Consider the following 21,406-nt stretch of genomic DNA (forward strand, 5'->3'; position numbering starts at 1 on the left):
TTTGAAAGATGAAGCCTAAAACTTCTGCTACATAATGCTGTGTACTGTTCAGTTCTCAAGCCTGTTCTCAAAAGGAACCATCTCAGTGGATAAGAGATAACTCTACGTCCTTGACAGCTTTAATTAGACTCAGAGTCTCTAAAAATGATCCTTTTTTAAATTAATTGATCTATTTTCTTTGTATTTTTAGTAAGCGGGACAATTTCCGTGGCCCAATAATGTCTTTCTATCTATTTTATAAGGCACGCTTTTATTTTCTTAAGTATACCAACTTTCATCAGAGTCACGGGTCTTCTAGTTATGTGTACTCGGATTACACACCCAGATTGAGATTGAGTCTTAGGCTACGTTCACACTGCAGGTCTTAATGCTCAATTCCGATTTTTTGATCAAATCCGATTTTTTTGTCTGCTCGTTCACACTACAAATAAAATGCGACAGCAAACGCGCTCTAGTGTGAACGCTCAAAGCGGCCCGCATGCGCAAAAGAAGATGTCACACACAACGCGCTCTGTTTAGACCCAGAGCAAACTATATTGTTTGACTGATGGCCCTTAATATAAAGACTTTGGACTTTACGTTTCCCAATTTTTGCTTTAAGTTATTTTGTTATCTACATAATAATGTAGATAACCTAATAATGATCCTTATTGCTGTTTTAGAGAGGAGCGGTGCTTCAAAGGATAGTTGCAGATTTCTGTAAGAGTCTGCAGATTATGCAGTACAAATAAAATGTTCACGTTTCTCCAACGTTGTCTTCCCAACAGTTTCACTGACATCTACACGGGATGGCCAGGAAGCGTTCGCGATGTCTTCTCAGGCGCTTCTCCAGCGCTGATAATTGACGTCTGTCTTGTATCAGTGACGTAAAAGACGGATTTAATGCGACTTGACCATTCACACAGCAGTCGCTTTCTGAAACATCGGATATATATCGGATTCAGTACCACATACAAAAGTGACCCAGATCGGATTTGAAAATATCGAATTTGTGCCGTTCACACTGTCATAGCATGATCGGATATGGGTCACATAGGGTCAAAAAAATCGGATTTGATGCGCTTTCGCCTGCAGTGTGAACGTAGCCTTATTATCTCAATGCATGTGATGACTGAAACACGCCTGAGCTGAATCCTCTGAATTCTTTTCAGCAAAATTATGAAATTGTGAAGTATTTAATCAGCACACATCATCTTCAAATGTTATTGAGTTGTGGCACTAATGAGCTGACAATACAGGGCCTGTCAAAACAACGTTGGGAGCAAAGAGCCTGAGCCTGCAGCCTTGTTAATAGCTCAATCAGGCATTGTCCTATTTGATTGGATTTATTGGCCTGGTGGCTCTGCGATGTTTAATGAACATCTATCTCATTAGCGTTGCTCAATGTCACCGCTCAACACACATGCACACTCGCAGAGTGTCAGGTTTCCTCCACCAGCTTTAATAAGGCCATTCTCCCTGCACTCAGTGTTAGTCAATGACAGTCAGTCCTCATCAGGAGAGACAAAAGAGGAAACATGAGACATTGGGAGAGCAATTCAGGTCTGTTGGGAAGGTTTGCAGGGTGAGGAATCTCGAGTGAAAGACTCAGTCTGCGTAAGTGGCGATAAAAAATGTCCTTAATTAAAAGCGCCGTTCTGATAACATACCCTCCCTGGTCAAATCTGCTGTTTTACTATTAGATAAGAAATAAACAGAAGAATAAACAGGGGAAAGAAAGCTTCTCAAGCAGGCAGCAGTTACAGTCTGAGCCTCAGCAGGCGGCTCTCAACAGTCACCATCTAATATATTAATGCTGTCAGTACAGTCTCTGTGAAGCTAACACTTTTCAGAAACAAAGGCGCTCCGCATGCCATACCCAATTCTCTTGTTCCAGGATCAATATGTTTTGATAGATTCTCGCTCCAGAGCCGGATATTGTTCGAACAACCATTATCCGATGGTAGTTTACCCAACATGAATCTACCTTCCTTCTGTTTCCCACTCGCAGTTAGGATGACAAAAGTCTGCTATCTGGGTGATTATGGGCAATTTCTCAGTGCCAGAGCTGCCAAGCAGATAGAAGGGCCTATTCTCCCCTGATGGGCAGAGAGGCTGGGTACCACATCGAGTCCTGAGTGGGGCTGCTTCCCCTTCCAGAGCTGAACACACACACCCGGTCCGTGCGCCTGTGCGGCCCCTGGGAGACCACTTCTCAACACTCAGCTGTCAGGTCTGCCAAGCACTGTACAGCAGCTTTCCAGCAGCACCTATGGAGAAGACGAGTGAGAGGATCAGGTGAAAAGGCAGAGGGTGAACTGCCTGTAAAATCCGGATAAGCGACGCAGGGGATTCGCTCGCTGCGTGGCTGCAAAGCTGAGCTAATTATGTTCTCGCTAACTTCTTTCTCATCTCAGATTTTGACACGCACATATGCAGCCCTCGCACGGCAGATGAAGATCATAATCAGGCTTAAACTGGCGCAACAAACAGCCTAAACACCCAGAGCTCACTCGTGCTTTAAAGAATCTCCACAGTGCTTTCTCTTCAGCGCTGCCTCTGTGCCTAACAGCTGTCTGCTTCTCCAGAGCTGCCAGTAATGATAAATAAATCAGGGCTACATCTGATAATTGCAGAATTGTCTTTTAATGTTATTCCCTTCCATGTGAGGCTGTCTTTACTGTCAAGCCTGGCAATCTCATTTTGTTTGATTCAGAGATGAAATGTTCAAAGAGCGTCTTTGATTATGCGCCGCTTCGATTTGAGATTAAATTGAGTTAAAAAACTGAGATTAAACACGTGTCACTTGCAGCTAACAAACGCGTCGCCTTTGTTAGTGTCCTTTGAGGATTCTTTGAGCTCCCGAATTATTAATTCATTTTTTAAAGTTAATGGCAAATGTCATTTCGAATGCTGTCAGAAGCGTCAGTTTGTCATATGCTATGCACTGTTGCTGCGTATCAAAGCAAATGTTGAGAAAGAGGAATCCTTTACAGCGTGCGTGTGAAAACTCCTGCCAGCAGCGTTCACCTCTACAAGCTTTTCTCTTTTTTTTTATCCTTTTAACGGCTCAGAAACACAAACTGGTGTTCATTTGTCTCTTAGTGCGGATATTTTAGCCATGCTTTTTGGCTTTAAACCAACGTGACCTTGTACCTCTTAAACTGCGATCACATGTACGTCGGAGTGGGAGCGGGCGTTATGCACCACACAAGGTTATCACAGTGACACGCCTGTCACCTATGAGCACCAGGCTCGAGAGCAGGGTGGGCCCGCTTCACACCAGTCAGCTCGTTCTGCATCCTGTGCAAGCTGCAGACACACCATGCAAAACACAAGCAGATAGCTGACAATTGGAGTTAAAGCTTTGTGAACTTAAAGTCGCACCACAGCGCGCCCAGACTCACCTACTAATGTCCAAAGCAGCCTGCTTTGTTGGGGACACAACACAAAGTGACAACGCGCTTTTATTATTTGACTCCCAAACAACTCAAATTCCACGTTTAAATGTTCTCAGTCCAATTTTAATCAATGATTAATGACAATAAATGCAAATTAATGTGTAATTTTGTGTGTATTCGTAGAGCCATGGCACAAACCTTCCTACTTTGGGCTCAAAACTCTCAACGATAAATGTGTAGGTGTATTTTTCCCAGCCCCACTTCCTCGGAAAATACATGAAGAGAGCTTCAAGTGTGCAAAATATCTCAGAGCGATACTTGTGATAACTTATCTTTTCTTCTATGGGTATGACTGCAGCGATTCCACTTTAACTAATATGAATGAATGGATACATGAAGAGACGAGAGTGATGTGTTATAGCACTCATCAAAAGGGCAAAGTACTGCTACGTTATAAAAAAAAAAGACTGTGTATTTCAAGCACATTATTCCGTGGTACCAGGGATTTGTTCAGTGGGATGAAACATGAATCACTGCATTTCTGTGAAAGGAAAAAAATCACAGCTCTTTCACAAAGATGGGGTTTGATTTCTGTCAGTACCAACAGCAGTGTGTTTTGACTGTCAGTCTGTGACACAGCAGAGCAGCACAGCTTTCAGCTGCAAAACAGCTGCATTCATCAGAACACACTGATTGGTTATGAAGTCAAGAAACATCTGCTGCACTTGTCTCCATTAAGCATGTCAGGATTTTAAAATAGCCCGTATGTTCAGCACTTAATATGCAGAGTCTTTATTTTCTGGGAAATAGGTGCAGTAATATATTGAAACACCTTCAAATATACATGGAAAAGTCGCATATAAGGTAAAAACAGAGTCAAGCTTAAAACTGCATATTTGGTGTGACCAACACAGTCTGAACTCTCTTAGGCAGCTGTTATTGTAATTTCTAAATAGGCTTCAAAGCTCTACTTGGGATTTTAGCTCCAGTTTGTTCTCTGTAAAGATCCCACGCTGCTTCAATAACCTTAAAGTCCGAGCTCTGGGGAGGCCGGTCCATGACTCTTTGGGGTCATTGTCGTGCTGAAAAACAAATTTGTTGCCAATCAGATGCTTTCCAGATAGTACTGGATAGTATATCAAAATGAGATGATACTTTTCATTGTTCATAATTCTATCGGTTTAGACAAGATCTCCAACACCACCGCAGCCTCAAACCATGACAGAGCCTCCACCATGTTTTACAGATAGCTATAGACACTCTGTGCTTTTCTCCTGACATCCTTTCATTGATTTCAAAGGATGACATGATGACATGGAAGTCTGACACCTTGAAAGCGAAATCTAAAGAAACAAGGGCCTCAAGATTTTAGCACAGTCCTGTGTCTTAACAATACGTTTAACCATATCACACTAAATGTTTTACTGTTTGCTTTATGAAATCATTTTTGGCATTAGTGTCTTCTAAAGTGGGTCTAAATAAAAAACTATAGCTTAAAGTTGCAACTTTAATCAAAATACTGATGTAAATTTATAATATTCATGCAGACTTTGATTGGTGTGTGTGTGTGTGTGTGTGTGTGTGTGTGTGTGTGTGTGTGTGTGTGTGTGTGTGTGTGTGTGTCGGTGTGGGTGTGTGTGTGTAAAATCTGAAATAACTGCAAGTAATAAGATCATAAACACAATTTATTTCGCACAAACATAGAAATATATCGAATGATGTATTAAACCTTACTTTTATAACATTTTAAAGAAAAGCATCCGCGATTATCTGACCTATGATGTTATGCGTGTGTGTGTGTGTGTTTTTATGTGTGCCCTCTTCAGTCTCTCCTGGTGGCGCAGCAACTGGCTAACGCGGTAGGTGGCGTGATGTCCGGGGCGGCGCCAGGCCTGAACCAGCCCATCCTCATTCCTTTCAACGCAGGCGGGCACCTGGGCGGGCAGCAGGGCCTGGTGCTCTCCCTGCCCACCGCCAACATCCAGAGCCTGGTGGCTGCTGCTGCTGCGGGGGGCATCATGACGCTCCCCCTCCAGAACCTGCAAGGTGAGAAAAAGGGAGCTGTAGACAAGAAGCTGCAGAAAAATGACCCAGCTACTCTCAGGAATTGTTATTGCCTCGTATTCGTGTAGAGCAGACGATTCGGGAATTATTAGTAATACATAAAACAAGTAAGAGTTTTGTGCGCATTCATTTTAAGCCACTGAACAATGTTTTTTCCCCAACAAAATGCTTTAGAGGTCTCGGCCAGGTAAGAGTCCTTGAGGGGTTTAGATCCCAAAAAGCAGCTATCCTCGACTTGCCCAGAGGAACCAACCATATTAATTACAGGTCAGCGTTTTGCAGTGCAGCACAGAAGCACTTTATGCCTCTTTCCTGTGCATAAGAGTGCACTGTACTTCACTTTTTTATCTCTTTTCCACCTCATCTGTCCATCCACATGGCTGTACTTATCCTTGCCTTTTAAACTTTAATGCCCAAGTGTTCTCTTTTGATCATAGTTGTAAATGGTTTTCATTTTAATGTTTAAAACATTGTCTCTTTTATACCATTAGATTGAGGGATGGATGGGGAAACCGTCAGCCATAAATCTTAGATGAGAGAGCCGCACTAATGTAAAAAGATGCCAGGCTACATGTAAAGCAGTGTGTTTTTAGGAGGGAGATTACAATAATGCCAGTGCAGCACAAAGTGCAGGGAAGTCTCCCTTCATGTGGGGGAAATGGATGGACAGATGCCCTGAGTGAGGAAATGTGGAGGTAGAGGCCTAATGGACACAAACATGCATAAATAACAGCAGCCATCGCTGTGGGCAGAGCTTTTAATAAACCCGCATCTATCCAGCGAGCCCTTCAATGTATCCGTCAGTAGTGGACGATAATGGGCCCAGCAGGCCCGTCTGACTCACACTTCAACACATCTTCCTCGTGGTGCGTGAGGGACAACCCAGAGGCTTCAGCGATCCGATGAACTGATCGACAAACACATTGTCAGGGTGTCAGAACACCAAAACAAACACCTCTCAGTCATCCATATTGTCCACTGCCAAACAAACCAACAAAGAATCTGAGTCCAATGTCCTGATAAAATTCTACAGCCATCAGAGACACAAAGAGAGAGACAGAGGGGAAAAAAACTGTTGTGGAGAAATGCCTCTGTGGCAGATCTTTTTTTAAGCGTGCAGACTGACAGACTGCCTGTTCGCACGTCCTCTTATCTGAAGGGGATTCATTGAAGGGACCTCCGTGGAGAGAAAGTGACACAAGTCACGAGTGAAGCTAAATGTCTTGACTGTGTCCGGGCCCCTCTAGCCACGCTGCGCTCCTCCACTCTCCCCTGTCTGAGTTCATCACAGCTCCGCTGAATGAGGCCTGCTGGCACAGCACCTCTGTCAGACAACTGCAGCTCTGGCCTCTGCCCCCGTGTCCCCCTCGCTCCCCCTCCCAGACCCTCCAGGCCTGATTAATCACACATATAATACGATGCCGCACTGTCGCCAGGGAGCAGTCAGCTCATTTCACGACTTTGGGAGCGAGTGTAGTTTACAGCGTTCACACTGCTCGCTAATTAGTGTCAGATCAGACAGAAGACAACAGTGAGGCACAGTAATGAGACTCTGGGAGGAGCCCAGCCAATGGCTGTATTTAAATGTAATGAGGCAGCTAATGACCAACTAATAAGGCTGTTTGTCTTGTGGAGTGGGCGGTGTAGGACAGAGGATATTAGATACATTAAATCTCTGTACATTGTCAGGATGTCATGTTTCACTAGCTATATTAGATGAAATGAGGGATTTCAGTGCATGCACTTTTTGCATTTTTATATTAACCTTTAATGAGGGAAATGAAGTAAAAAGAGAAACAGTAACCGCAGCGTTTTTGATCAGGCTAATCAAAGCTGGCTCTGTGAGAATAAATGTTGACAGAAGGGAACCGACTGGACTTGTACTAGCTTTAGGAGGGCAGCTCTCTCAGACTGTGATGAATAACTATCACTGTAATGGGGTTGTGCTATAAAGTTGGAGCAGTTGCTTAAATAAAACTGAGCAGCATCTTGTGGCAGACTCAGTAAACACAAGCACCAGTGTAACTGGTTATTTGTCAGAATGATTTATGCCTGCAAACATGCAGTAAAAACAAATCCCCAATGAAACTAAACAAGGGAGAAAGTTATCTTTTGTGACAGAGTGCACACAATTCTAGCTGACTTCACAGAGGCAAAAACTAGGTTGGGTCATGCTAGAGGTCTGTAAATATGACGGCTGATAGGAATAAAAAGAAAAGAAAATCATACATGATTTTCACAATTTCAGATCTAAGTATGCACGACTGATGCAGACATCTGCAGATTTCTGGTCTTGAATATGACGCTACCTTTCTGCTGCATTTTTAATAGGCCTTTACTTCATAACAAGCAAAGCATGATTACCATACTTGTAAAACTAGTTGTTTCAAAGCTCTATACATGTAATGCTCATTGGGAGGAAGCAGAACAAAGTCTCATCTGTCTACTCCTCTCCTCTACGACTCACTCAAAGGTAATGCAAGAAGCTAGTTTACCGGAGCGCTTTCATATTAATAAGCATATCCCATCTTATTTGCTCTCAGCAGAAAGCCAGGGAGCACATCACATCAGAGAGCCGAGTTCTAATGGTGAGGTGAGAGCATTGTTCCTCTGTACTCGTCCGCAGGAAACACAAAACAGCACTCAAGCTTCCTGATAAAGGTCGGCATCCCACTCACCTGCAGTAATGAGACCCCGTGTCAGTGCCAATCAAAGGCATGTCTGCCGTTTTGATGAAAACGCTCAGCGGTGTCGTTCGCAGGTTGTGGGTTTTGCCGTGATACAAATTAGGGAAATCACTCTGCTCATTACACCACCAAAGGGTGGGCTCCTGGGGGGGAAGAGCCAAATGTTTCCACACTAGTTAGACATGTCAGATTGCATCTCTTCTGCCTCAGCTGACTGCTGCTCCTTTAAGAGGTTAGCTCACCGGGCCAGGCCGCTGACTACCTCTGCCTCCTCTGTCCTCTGTGGGAATGCCTCCGTGTCCCTTTAGCCATTACATTAGCAGAGCCGGAGAGTTTCAGATATTCTTTTTGGGCTTGTTACAAACACAGCAGCCGTTCATTGTGCGGCTGCTTTTCTCTTGTGTATGTTTCAAATCATTTTGGGGGGTAGAAGAGAAAAGAAACGAGCCGCTGCTGTTTGTGGGCACATTCAGCCAGTAGAAGAGTGCATTAGGAAGCGCCACACGCAAGCGGTTCACACTTCCTCACCCGCATCTGCCATCTTAACACAATAGAGGCTAAACCCATCCCTTCTCCCTTATCACTGTTTAATTTGAAGTGTTCTCGAGCAGTATGTATTCCACGTCGTCCTTTAATGATTTAACTTTGCTGTGGTTGTAAGATGACTCGCAGGGGAGAGAGCCGCATTAAATAAATAACAGTGATAAAATGTAGACCTCATACATTTCAAAGCTAATGCAACTAGCGGTGCAATAGGAGCAGCTGCACACAGTCCTGGAGCGGTAATTTGATTGATTTGTTGTGACAGCAGCCAAATAATTGAGAGTGAGAGGTGCTGCTGGAGATGAAGCGCAGGCAGAGGCAGGTTCGCCAGCCAGTCCCAGCAGATATGGCACCCGAGTTCTCATCTCTGCCATTGATATCTGCCAGTGGTTTATTGTTTGTCTTCAATAAGAAGCTCCGAAACGTGCCGGGTTAGTGCCTTCGTGACAGTTTGGCGACAGAAAGGAGAAAAGAGGGGGAAAAATCGCCAATCAGAACAAACAGCAGAGCATTAAGAGGGTTAGGATCAACCACACGGGTTTGATGCACATATAAACACACACACTCGCTCTCTCCCATGAGGCTCATTTATACTCTGATGTCTGTTTTCAAGCTGAGATGTAAGTAAATTTCACCTCCTGCTGCTTCACTTGTTGCAGCCATGCTAATCATTTGTTCTGTATTCAAGTTACATATTTTCCATAATTGCTTAAAAAAACAACGATCCTCTGTGTTTCTTGAATATACAGTATGATTTTTTTTTATGTATGCATCCCCAGACATTTCTGTGTTTTGTGTCTGGTAAGAAACCGTTGTTTTGTGTGTGTGTGTGTGTGTGTGTGTGTGTGTGTGTGTGTGTGTGTGTGTGTGTGTCTGTTAACCTTCTGGCTCTTGGCTCGTTTTTTGTTTCTATGGATGGTGGCGGTGTCACTCTGGTTCAGCCATGCCACAGGACAGCACGCTGCCAGAGCCCGAAATAGAAAGAAAGGAAAGAAAAAAGGGGGAGGCTTGGAGAGGAGGGGAGAGGGGAGGGGATGAGTCTTTATGGCGGTGTGGAGGAGGACAATAATATTGTTAATCAGATGTGGCTGTGTCTGCTCCTCCACAGCAAACCCTGACATCTGCCCTCACTGGTAAACACTGAGGGAGGCTCTTTGCAAAACCACCTGCCATAAACACACAGTCTACAAGGCGGTCGCTCACCATCGCACAGTGTCCGTCAGGCAGTGTGATGCATTCATTTTAATGGATTTTACTCAGGGTGGCAATAAAGCAGCGTGGATTAGGAGAGGATCGTTTTCCGAATTAGGAGGCGGAATTTCTAGATGGCAAATTCTGAAATTAGCTTCCAGTTATGTGAATAATCAAAAACACGTGGAGCAATCCGGCTATACGCTATTCCCCGAGCTCCGGAGCTAAAAGAGATTACCCTCTAGCTGCTGTAATTAAGTGTCTAAATGTGAAACAGCCACACTGCTGGCTTCATTTAGCCAAATTAACCATTTTTGAATAAAATCTCAATTATCTAATCCTAACACTCTCAATGAAATCATCTTACACCATGATAGCTGTGCATGTTGATTAATATTCTAAACAATTATGCACAATCAATAGAGTTCATCTGTTTTAATCGTTCCCGTCGAGTGGACCAGTTAAATGAGGGAATATTGAATGGGGTATAAATTACAATACATTGTTTTCGTGGCATTTCAGCACTTGTAAAGTCTTTCCAGTAAATGCCTTGACCACTCGGCCCCAGAGTTGTTTTGTGGAAATTACATCTCACTTTTAGCCTCCCTCCTCTGACCACACCGCTTCCGAAAGATTTGCTAAAGGTCTGCCATATTGCTGAGGCGCAATTCAGGAGCTTTCAGCAACAATCTGTAGTCAAGCATTTTAAATGAAAATTGATTTGTGATTTACATGGTCAGTGAGGGGAAAATGAACTTATGAAATGTTGTAAATGAAATATTAGACAAGGTGCAGTGGGAGAGAGCAGACAGAGATGGTAATCTTGTGGAACTGGAAGTCCTGCCTGGCAGAACTGGGTGACATTTTACATTTATCTGTGTTCTGCATGAGTTGTAATGTTAATGGTAATTTTATGGGACTGAACTGGAATGAAAATGGTGTTATCACCGATTGCTTCAAATGTGGAATTGTGTAAAGCAGCACAGCGGCATCCTTTATTTCCCATTCCCCAATAATGTGAGTTATTGCGTGATGTGTCCTCTGAGGTTGAACTTGTGTGTTCAGCCTGTTTTTTATCAGTCAGGGTGCCTTATATCACATACCTGTGCCACCGGATGAAGCGTGCACGCTGCTGTGTTTTGATATTAGTAGAAAGGGCACAAATGTTTCTCCCAGATTTATTCAGCAGGTCTATTCTGCTTTTTCTTAATGATTTCCAAAGGTATTTGTGTTGTCACTGTTATGTTTTATACCTATCTGCATAATTGACTCACAGTAAGTACATATGTACATAACATTATAATATAAAGTAAAATGTTATCAAAACAGATCTATAATGGACTTAATAATACTAGCAAATCAATGTAGCATTACGCGCTGATCAATACTCCTTACACTGGGCCCAGACGTTTTAATTTTGTTCAATAACTTGTGCAGTGAACGTTTCCTGTTCCCGCTCTGACCGTGTACAACATGTATGGATTTTCATAGAGCTCGCTCTTTCGTGTTTGAAAGAGAAAAGAAGCAAAAAACCTGAGAGAAGAACAAACAAAGTGATCCTGCAGCAGCGGCGGCGGCAGTAGAGGAGCTGTGGGAGTCTGGATCACACAGAGGTCACTTTTAAACACAGCTCTCCGGTTCCCCGCGTGTGAAACCAAAGAGTCCGTGGTGACATTTGTCAGCAGATGGTGTGGAACCAAACCCCTCACCAGCTAAAAGCTATCTGTGGTTACTAATTGCTGACCAGGGCCTAATTACCTTAATTAATGGCTGAGGTATCTTGGGGCCAGATTTGTGGGGGCTTTTATCAGTATCAATGCAGCTTAAAAGGTCCCGCAGGAGGCCTGAGGAGTGCGCAAGTCCCGCGGGTGCTATTCCTGGACTAACTGCAGACACATCACAGATGGATCCCGTGGCATCAGTACAGGACGGCATGTTTGGAGAGAGGTATCTGATACTTACAGATCATAAGAAAGACTCACTAAGTACATGTGAGGGTATAGAGGGGAGGGGAAAAAAAGGCTTTTCTTGCATTTTTTTTCTTTTTCCTCTGGACATTTTTTCCTACTCTTGTCTGTCATACACAAGGCTGTTTCCTGAATTACACTGCCGTAATTCACAATGACAAAGTAGACTTAGCACCTTTTGCCACAGACCGTGGGGGGTTTTGTTCAGTGAGCTCTCACTGTGAAATTAGCCCTGGTACTTTCATTTTCCAGCTGCAGTGAAATGGTTAAAAGACACAGATCAGCCAGTATGGAAATAGAACTGATTCAACAAAATCTGCTGCTGCTGCTTCCCATTGCTTTGCTCTTCACCCATCCAGGAAAAAAAGAAGAAGGAAAAAAAAAAGGAAAACCCTCCCCTCTTTTCTCTCCAGCCACCCCCCTCTCTTTTTCTCCTTACTATCCCCTCCGCCTCTCCCTTCCCCCAACCCCGTCAGGCACCTTGTCCGCATCCGAAGAAGGCTTGTAAGTTTCGGGTGCATACATTTCTTTTGATGATATATTGTCCTGGTGCGGAATTTCATTTACTGCCGCTGCCCTTTGCTGAACCTGTTGCTAGTCAGTGAGCACGATAAGCGTATAAGTAGCATGCTACTTCATTCATCATACATCGTTCTGGGCTCTCAAATATCTCATATGCGATTCAGGAAGAAACTACTAAACCGGCACAAAGGATCCCACCAGGATCAGCTGTGGTTCCATTAAATGCTGTGTGCAAAAATAAAGCACACTGGGCCGCTTGTTATCGTTGCATCTACAAAACATTAGCCTTCATTTTGCGGTGTACACATTGTTTATGTAGCAAGGAAAAGACAAAAAAAAGGGGGGGGGGGGGGTGTATCTCAAGTGCTCAGTGCTCATGTAGTACATAATTCCATTCACATTGCATTTTGAATGCATGCATTTTGAAATCTGTTTTTTCCCTCAGTCATAGTGGCTGCTCTGTGTTGTATTAAACAGCATTAATAATCACAAGAGGCTCAGTGTCACTCAGAAGTCTCCACATCACTAAGGCAGACAGTGTTGTGCTGCTGGGCATGTTGTGCTGTGTGAAAGTGCTTACACGCTCCCTCAGACAACCAAAGGGAATAATTAAAGACAGAAGATGGAGGCAGAAGAATGGAAAGCAAATCCCATTGTTTGGGGTTATTTCATCCCACTGAATTTCTTTTTCTCACTTTCTTTTCGCTCTCTTCTCACATTCCTCCCCAAATGCACTGTGGGTATGCGGCACGTTATCAAAAGCATATGTAAGCGAAGCAGCGCAGAACAAAAGCCCTGTGATGTCCTCCTCATACCCACATTGTCTTTTGATTATTCTACAATCATTTTTATATCTGTGTAAGTTGGGAAGGAAGGGAAGGCTTAATAACCCCGTAATATACAATACTGTAGCTGCTCAGAAGTCACAATGCAAGATGTGCTCGAGACGATTTGGAAACAATCCTGCTTAGTCCTCTTTTTAATCTAATGGAGTAATTCTTCAACCCCTCAGTATTCAAGTTGTTACCAAAATAATCCACAATGAAATTCAAATTTAAGGTGAACTAGACTATTAGGGCGACTCTACTCCACTCCATTTCTGGAGCAGTAAATGCAGCCCCTCAATCTCTCTCAGCTTTTACTGTCAGTCAGAGAGCACTCAGTCATCTCCGTGCATCAGGCCCGCAATATTGATTTTTCCACCCACTGAAACAGCCGCATGAACATAAATTTTGCATGAGGCTTTTACTCGCGGCCTCCGCTTTGGTCTGACGACACATGATGGGACCATGAACACGCTGTAATAACCCGGTCTGTCCTGCCAGGCAGACAGGCTCTTTTCAGGAAGGGGGAGCGCGGGTGGGGGGGGCTCAACACCTTCTGGACTTTGAAGGACAAAAGCAGGAGACCCCATACTGGGTTTCACTGCATTACATACTGTTTATGTGGAGTGTGTTTGAATGGAGCCTGAAAATATCTCAGAATGTGAAGGTTTGGTCATAAATGAAGCCGTTGTAGTTGCTTTAGACAAAATAAAGTATTTCTTTTATTTATTCAAAGAGATTTTAATGAGACAGCTATAAAAAATGTTTGAAACCAGGATTAGTGCAGAAAGTTTGCCACTTAATTTAAGAAACTTTCAAGCAAAGCGAGATAAACTAATTAGTCGCTTTGGTTTAATCTTTAAAAGCCCTCACCTGTAAGATCACTGCACAAAAATGAAAAAATAAAAATCTTAAGGATTGAAATCAGAGGGAAAATAAACTCGGTCTCTCTCTTTTTGCTTGGGACCTCCTGGAACTTTATCGGGACCCCCCCCCCTCCCCAGAGGTTCCCGGACCACACTTTGGAAATCAATAACAAAGCGTAAGCAACACCAAAAGGGCAACGTTATCGAGCACACGGGGATTTTCTTGTATGTGTAACAACTCCATGGAGAGGATTTGATTCTTTGAAATGCTTCCCCCAGAGTGAGAATCCTGCAACACTGCTTGATATTGCCTTGCATCACAAAGTGAAAGCATTATCTCTGGATCCCTACAAGCGATGTGGTTTACTCTCCAAAATCCTGTAACTGCGACTCCGCTCAAATCTTAACTACCTATATTTTTTTTCTCTCTCTTTCTTTTTTGTAGTCGCTGAGTTCCTCCTGCAGCTGAAATGCTGATATTGACTGCTGTGGCTCTCTGAGTAATGTTTTTATTCAGTAGTTCTCCAGCTCCTTTAACGTTTCATTTTCCACGTGTTCATTCCAGCCATTGCCAACGCAGGTATCTATTCTCCATCCCCTTAACGTGATTACCAGCTGTATGCACTCGCCGGTGAAGGAATGTAACACAAATATGTTGCAAGCTGTAAAAAAAAGAAGCTCTGAGTGAGAACGTGTGTTTGTTTTTCTAAGCCTTTTTCTTTCTAACTCTAGCTAAACTTTTATTTCAGGGATTTAGGCACAAATATGAGATACTTCACTTGATTATTTGCATTTTTTTGCCAAAATACCAAACTAGATTGTTGCGTTTCATGGCCTTTAAGACTAAATGGGCCACTCGATGATTCGTAATTTCTTTACTCAAGGAAAGAGACGTTATTAATGCCAGCTGGTTGCTGCATGGAAAAATCGTAGTGTTTTCTGAAAGAAAAACCTTCACTTTAGCAGCAACATGTACAAACGCACTGAACAACTTTGACAAGCAGTTTGCAGCAAATAGATCAAACTAAATAGAAGCAAGCCTGAACAGGTGGGTCTAAAGTTTATTATTAAAGGTATCAACGGTGTCCACCGGGATCCGCAAACTCAAAAGCACCATCACCTTTGTCTTTAAGTTGGATCTAAGTACAGCCAACAAGTATTGATCAGCAGACATTAGAGATGTAGACAACAACAATGAATTAATATATAAAACTTTAATTAGCATTGTTATCATAGTTTCCACTGTATGAGGTGTAAACTATGAAGTATTAAGTATTTCATACTTTTACTTTTTAATACAGAGCTAGTATTGAAGTATTTTCAGTATTGCTGCCTTTATTTGACAGTCTAAATCAAGGGTATCAAACATAAAGTCCAGGGGCCAGAACTGGCCTTCCTAAGACTCTAATTCAGCCCACTGGATGTGCTTTAGAACAAGTGAAGGAAGGTACTGAATGAATTTTTGAAGTTTTAACTGTATTTTCATAAGTTTTACAGCTTTTCCCACCAATAAAGACCTTCCCAATGGTCGTTCATACTAAACCAAAGCAATTAAATGATTGATAAATAATTCAATGACATAAAAATTCATTTTCACTATTTACTATATACATTTCATATTTTTACAATGAGACTACAGTGGGAAAAAGAAATAGGAGGTTTTATGGCTAATGAACTCTTCCTGTAATTTTACATGTGGATTTCTAACTATTTAAGTCCAAAGAGTCATGCTGGCAGATTTCTTTCTTTACTACAGCAGCATTTCTTGATCATGTAGAAAAACGGAGACACACTGCTGAAAGTGCACTGCTAAACTAAACGTTTACCTAAACATCTATACACAAAGGGGAGTTTAGCTGGTTCGGCACATTTAAGATCAGAGTTTATGGGTGTATGTGGCCCACGGTTTAAACACTGACACTCCTGGTCTAAGTGTTTCTACCAAAACTGAACCAGATATGCTGCAAACCACACACGGGCAAAATACAGCCTGCGGGCCATCTCAGTCCAGCCTGCAGTGTCTTAAAAAACTGATTAAAACCAACCATTGTGTTAATAAATTTTAAGGTGAATGATTGTAATGAGTCTGTGCTACTTATTAAAAAAGGAAGCAATGATCCTCAGAAATGATCCATTATTCCTTTATTCATAAATAGTAAATGTAAGTCTAATTTCTACTTGATTCAGCGATGCAGGTCTGTATATTAAAGCTCAAGTCAGAGTAAAACAGTTGACGCAATATTTATAATGTATCGTGTTTCATGCAAGCAGTGGTCCATTGTCAGAAAATTAGATAGATGTAGGTGAATTTAAATGTTAGCATGATAGTTATGATAAGTGGATTGTTTTATGCAAGTCAGATTTTCATTTTGAACTCAGTGGGCACCAAATGAATGCTTTATGAAACATAAAGTATTTCCAGACTCTGAAAAAGCTATAAAATATTCTAGCATTTGTATTAAATGCAGGAAGTTTAAGATAACTGACCTCTATTGTTTGCTTATCTCACCAGTATGGCCTTTAGGAAACAAAAATAAATGTTTCCTGTGCTAAACTGTGTCAATTTACACAAATTCATGCCTTTTGTCATTTATCAGGTTAATACTAAATGCTCCACCTCTGATGCCACTTTCTTTCTTTCTTTTCATCTTTCTGTGTTTTAATAAATCACTTTTGAATTAAAAAAAAGACAGACAGAATGACCAGTGATAGAAATAATTACCTTGACGCGTAATCAGTGTTATGAAAGTGAACTAAAAGTTAACATTTCACAAAGGAAATGAGAGCAGAAACAGTGATGTTATCCCCTTCATCAGTGTGCGAGCGCGCCGATCTAATCCACAGAGTAAAAAATGACCTTCCCTTGACCACCTTCATAATTACCAGATCTCATAGAGTCTAAATCTCCTTACCTCCAGTGGAGTAATTATCAGTGTGACTCACTGAAAAGGCAATTGAGACAGTGGTTTATGGACTCCCATAGAGGAACGTGAGGCAGAGCAGTAATGGGGAGCTTGTTTGTCCCCCCCTCACCTCTCTCGTCGGAGAATGACAGCCGTGTTTAGAGACGAGAGCAGTTCCTAAAGATACAGGGTGGGTCACATAGGACAATTTCATCAACCTGGAAAGGCTCCTCTGTAGCTTCTGATTAGCTCTTAATTTACTGCACTCCTCTCCTAAGTGAGGCTAAAGACATCCAGATAGTGCAGCAGTGTATAAGCAGCTAGATGAAAAACTTTTTCTTGGCTTTAAAGGAAGAGATGCATATGAAAGCCAGTGTGCATGCATGAATATACAAAAGGTACCATTAGATTTTATTCAGTCCTGAAACTCAGTACATTCTGTCCAAGCTTTGTGAACTATCGTTTCCTTTTTAACGGCTAGAAATACTGAATGCCTCCAACATGAGATCATCGTCTCCGACTCCTGTCCATACTTTATGCAACACAGATCACGTGCGGTTTGATAGAACGAATGATAGTCAAAGTCCCTTTGTGTAGATGTGATTGCTATGACCCTGCAATCACTCTTCATGCTGGCCTTGCCCGGGTCTTTTCTAAGCGCTATAACATGACGACCACCTATTTTTTGCTTTTCAGAAAGGCTAAATGCATCAACAGATGTTTTCATATTTCATTTAACTCGAAAAATGCACTGTGGATGTTAGGATGACACGATACCAACAGGTAGCCAGACTCATTTACATATGCACAAACAAGCACACAGGCAAAGGGTGTATAAGGCAATTCAAGGGAAATAGTTACAAAGGCAGGTGTTGTACATCGGGAGGAAAACAAGGAGCTTGAATCAGCCCCAGAGAGAAAAGTGCTGTAATAGGTGGGTTGGCAGTGACTACTGAGATAGCGCTGGTAATGAGAGAGCAGACTGCCCGCCCTCCCACCCCACTACTCAACCGCACAGGAAACAAAAATAGCATTTTGTCTGACGAACGAGCCGGCTTTGACCTAGCCTTTCGACCTCTGACAATCAGTCTCGCTTCGTCCTCCACTACTTCACAAGCCTGGGCCAGGACAGTCAGAGATAACAGTTGATTTCTACTGTGGCACTAAAGCGAAAAAAAAGAAAAAGAAGAAGAAGCTCTGAAAGAGAGATGGCAGACAGTTTCTCAAAGCGCTGAGGTTGAAGGCCTGAGACTTCTCAGCGCTGGTGTCTCGGAGTCCCAAATGATTGTTGTTAAAAGTTTAAAATTGAGTTTCGTTTGCATCTGATCATTGCGCCGCATGATCTGGCTCATTCCTCATTAGAAACATTAACATAGGCAAGTTGTGACAACACTGAAAGTGAGACCCTTGCTCTTCCACCCCTCAGGCGCGATGACTAAGTGGGAGCGCTGACTGCATCGCAGCAGACGAGAACTAGTGAATATGAAACACAACAAAGAGACAGTGGGAGATATAATGAGCTCTATAGGATCCCGGCACCCTTTTGCCCTCTCTCCATCACAAGTGAAGCTCCCGCTCTCATCCTCGGCCCTGTGTCTGCTGGAGGAAGGAGCACAAACAATTAGCTGAGACAAGCTGTTTGGATTATGTGCTCAACCAAAGCAATCAGACAGCTGTGGTTAAAAGAATGAGCTTCAAAATGCCAGTTGCCCAGTTAGAGAGGAAGGGAGGGTCAGTGGTCCTGACAGTCTTAACAAGATGACAGAATTTATAAAGCACTGCTGTTAAAGAATATAGTTACCTGCAGTGTAGCCCTTATAATAAGGCCACATGGGGCTTCTTCCATATTCCCTCTGTATTTGTTTTCTTCTGCTTCATATTCTTTTGTTGTGCCTCGTGTTCCTTGGCGTAATGGTTGGCGCTGGAGGAAATTCTTCAATCGTCTTTGATCTTCGCCTGGTTTCGATAATTTTTTGACAGAAATCTCATTTTGCCCCCCTTTTGTTTTCTCCGTCTTTGTTCCCTTTTATTCCATCTTTAAATGGGGCTCAACATTTTGTCGTTGTGAAGTTGCAAAGGAAAAGAGCCGGTCCTGTCAGGGGCTCAGCGCTTGCTAGACAACTTGCCCCAACATTTCAAGTGCGAATTGGACTCTTGCCGTTTGCACAGATGATATATAATTCATGGTGGGGGTGTGAGAGAGGTGTCAATGTGTCAGGAGGTAGAAGAAATGTAAAAGTGTGCTGTTTACTGGCCGAGAGATGCCGGCTCTCTTTGGCTGGGCTTCTGCAGAGTGAGGAAAGAGGAGGATGATCTGATCTTCATCAAATGTTCATCTGTGCCTGTCCTGGAGACGAAGTGACCACGCTAATCAAAGACTTGTCTGCCCTGATGTTTTATTCATCTTTTATGAGACAAGCATACTTAAATAATTTAAGTGCATTGATTCGGTGTGTGTACAAGCTTGTCTACGATGTGTTCACAATTGCTGGGCCGTATTATCAATAGATGTTCACAAGTCATTTTCCAGTGTTTGTTATCAGGGCCTTTGTGTTATAGACACTGTAAATATTTAGCTTAGCTTAGTTCGGCCGTTATCTGCGACACTTTATATGTTTTTCAGAATGACATCACAGTTTACACCCTAGTTTGTGGATTTTTAGTTTTAAAGCATGAACATTTGACTTAAAAGAGGCAAACGTAGTTAATTTAGTTATTAATAGAAGTTTAATTGAAGTATTTATTTAGTCTTTATTTTCCTAATTCTAAAAACAGGAAGTGTATTTTTCGCAAAACTTGTTAATTTAGCTTGTTTAGACAGCATATGCTTTACTCAGCATAATTACCTTGCTTTTTAGTATATGAGATTTTAAAGACCGATACCGATATTTGGTGATTTAAAAATCCGAAATTTTTTTAATTCAGACACACAACGCAGAATTATATGGAGTAATTTAATAGTGTAGTCTAAGATAACGAAAGTGATGTTTAAAAAGTAATTTTGCTGTTACAACAACTCGTGGATTATTCGTTTACCACCGCCCGATAGTTCTTGAATCAACTGCCTGTTGTGGTTGTTGCAACCCAGAGACATATTGTAGAGTGCCCTCTGGTGGGCAAACTATGCAACATCAACACTCATAGCATGATTGAAGGGTGTTTTTCTGTGTTTACATTTTCATTTTTCTGGATGTTTTAAGCACTTTGAGGCGACTGTTGATGGGATTTGTAAATAAACTGAATTGAATGGAATTGAAATGCTAGTACTGAAAGATCAGAGTCTACTTTCCATCCAAAGAAGTTGTAGGTTTTAAGATTATTTTTTGACTTTTTTTAAGAACTGAAGCGGCTCTATAGTGCAGTAGTTTACACTTTTGCCTAACAAGCAAATGAGGCTGAATTCAATTTTAGGAGGAGAAACAAACTCTTTTGTGGGTTGTGTTAAGAAGGGCAAATCAAACATGCAGAGCTACCTGCTGTGGTCACCCTCTTCTGAATAAGTGAGCAGCTGAAAGTAACTTTAACTGTGGAAACAATTACATAGGGCAGAAATGTCTTTTTATTGTGCACTACACTGTAAAAAGCTAGATGAAATATCTCCATACAGATCAGTCCTGTCTCCACTAAACCCAAATTATCTTTTGCAGCACAGAAACAGTCAAATGTTGATTTCACTCTTTTCTTTTCTGTCTAAGGCTGTGTAGCATCACCGAGCAGTCCACAGCAGTCTGCTGGAAGTCAAGCGTAGCAATGATATGTTCTGATATGTAAAGTTGTTTTTAAGCGGTTGAACTGTCAACATGTTAAGACATACACCGGTTTTAAAAAGTCTCTTCTATCCATCACATCTGTGTGTAAACTCAGTTTGTCCTTTCTTCTGTTTAGGGTGTGAAGGTCAGCTTAGATGTTGTTGTTTTTAGCCCATTTCGCACATATGGTGTTACGGTTGATTCCTTTAGTAGAAATCATTCGTTGTCTGTGTTGTGCTGTGGCTTTCGTCTGACATTCAAACATAAAGTGTGTGTTTGTGTGTGTGAAATGACAGAAGATCCACCAAGTTGTGTATTCGGGTGTTTGGAGTGAACTGCACAGCGGTCACACCAACATGTTTTTACATTTGTTTTATGTCAGGTGTGCTCTCTGGGTACTTGGTAGTATCTGCATGTCTGGTGTGGCTGCAGCTTGAGTGTTAACTGATTTTTTTTTTAAACAGCATAAAAATTTATAAGCATTTAAATGTTGGAATTACTTTCTAATGGCACGCTATTATTGGATCCAATTAGTTAATGGGTTTATTTCTGAACTCTTACAGAGAAGATGGATGTCTCTTTCTTATGAGATTTTGAGCCATTAAACCAAAGATTCTTTCTTTCTCCGAGTGACAATGACGACTTTTGGCTCCGGAGAGCAATTATATCAGTCAGGCTTGATAGCTTTGTCCTCCAACTAGCTAAATTGA

General features: G+C 42.1%; 1 protein-coding gene across 6 annotated transcripts in view; it reads left to right on the forward strand.

The window, feature by feature from the left end:
* pou6f2 (POU class 6 homeobox 2) overlaps nucleotides 1–21,406 on the forward strand; it is an 86,266-nt gene that overhangs the window by 34,599 nt on the left and 30,261 nt on the right. For all 6 annotated transcript variants that reach the window (XM_026179874.1, XM_026179873.1, XM_026179879.1 and 3 more), the window contains one exon: nucleotides 5,207–5,426. In XM_026179874.1, the coding sequence (XP_026035659.1) occupies nucleotides 5,207–5,426 (220 nt within the window). The remainder of the gene's footprint in view (nucleotides 1–5,206; nucleotides 5,427–21,406) is intronic.

The sequence above is a fragment of the Astatotilapia calliptera genome, chromosome 9 (assembly GCF_900246225.1).
Source record: "Astatotilapia calliptera chromosome 9, fAstCal1.2, whole genome shotgun sequence".
Taxonomy (NCBI): Eukaryota; Metazoa; Chordata; class Actinopteri; order Cichliformes; family Cichlidae; genus Astatotilapia; species Astatotilapia calliptera.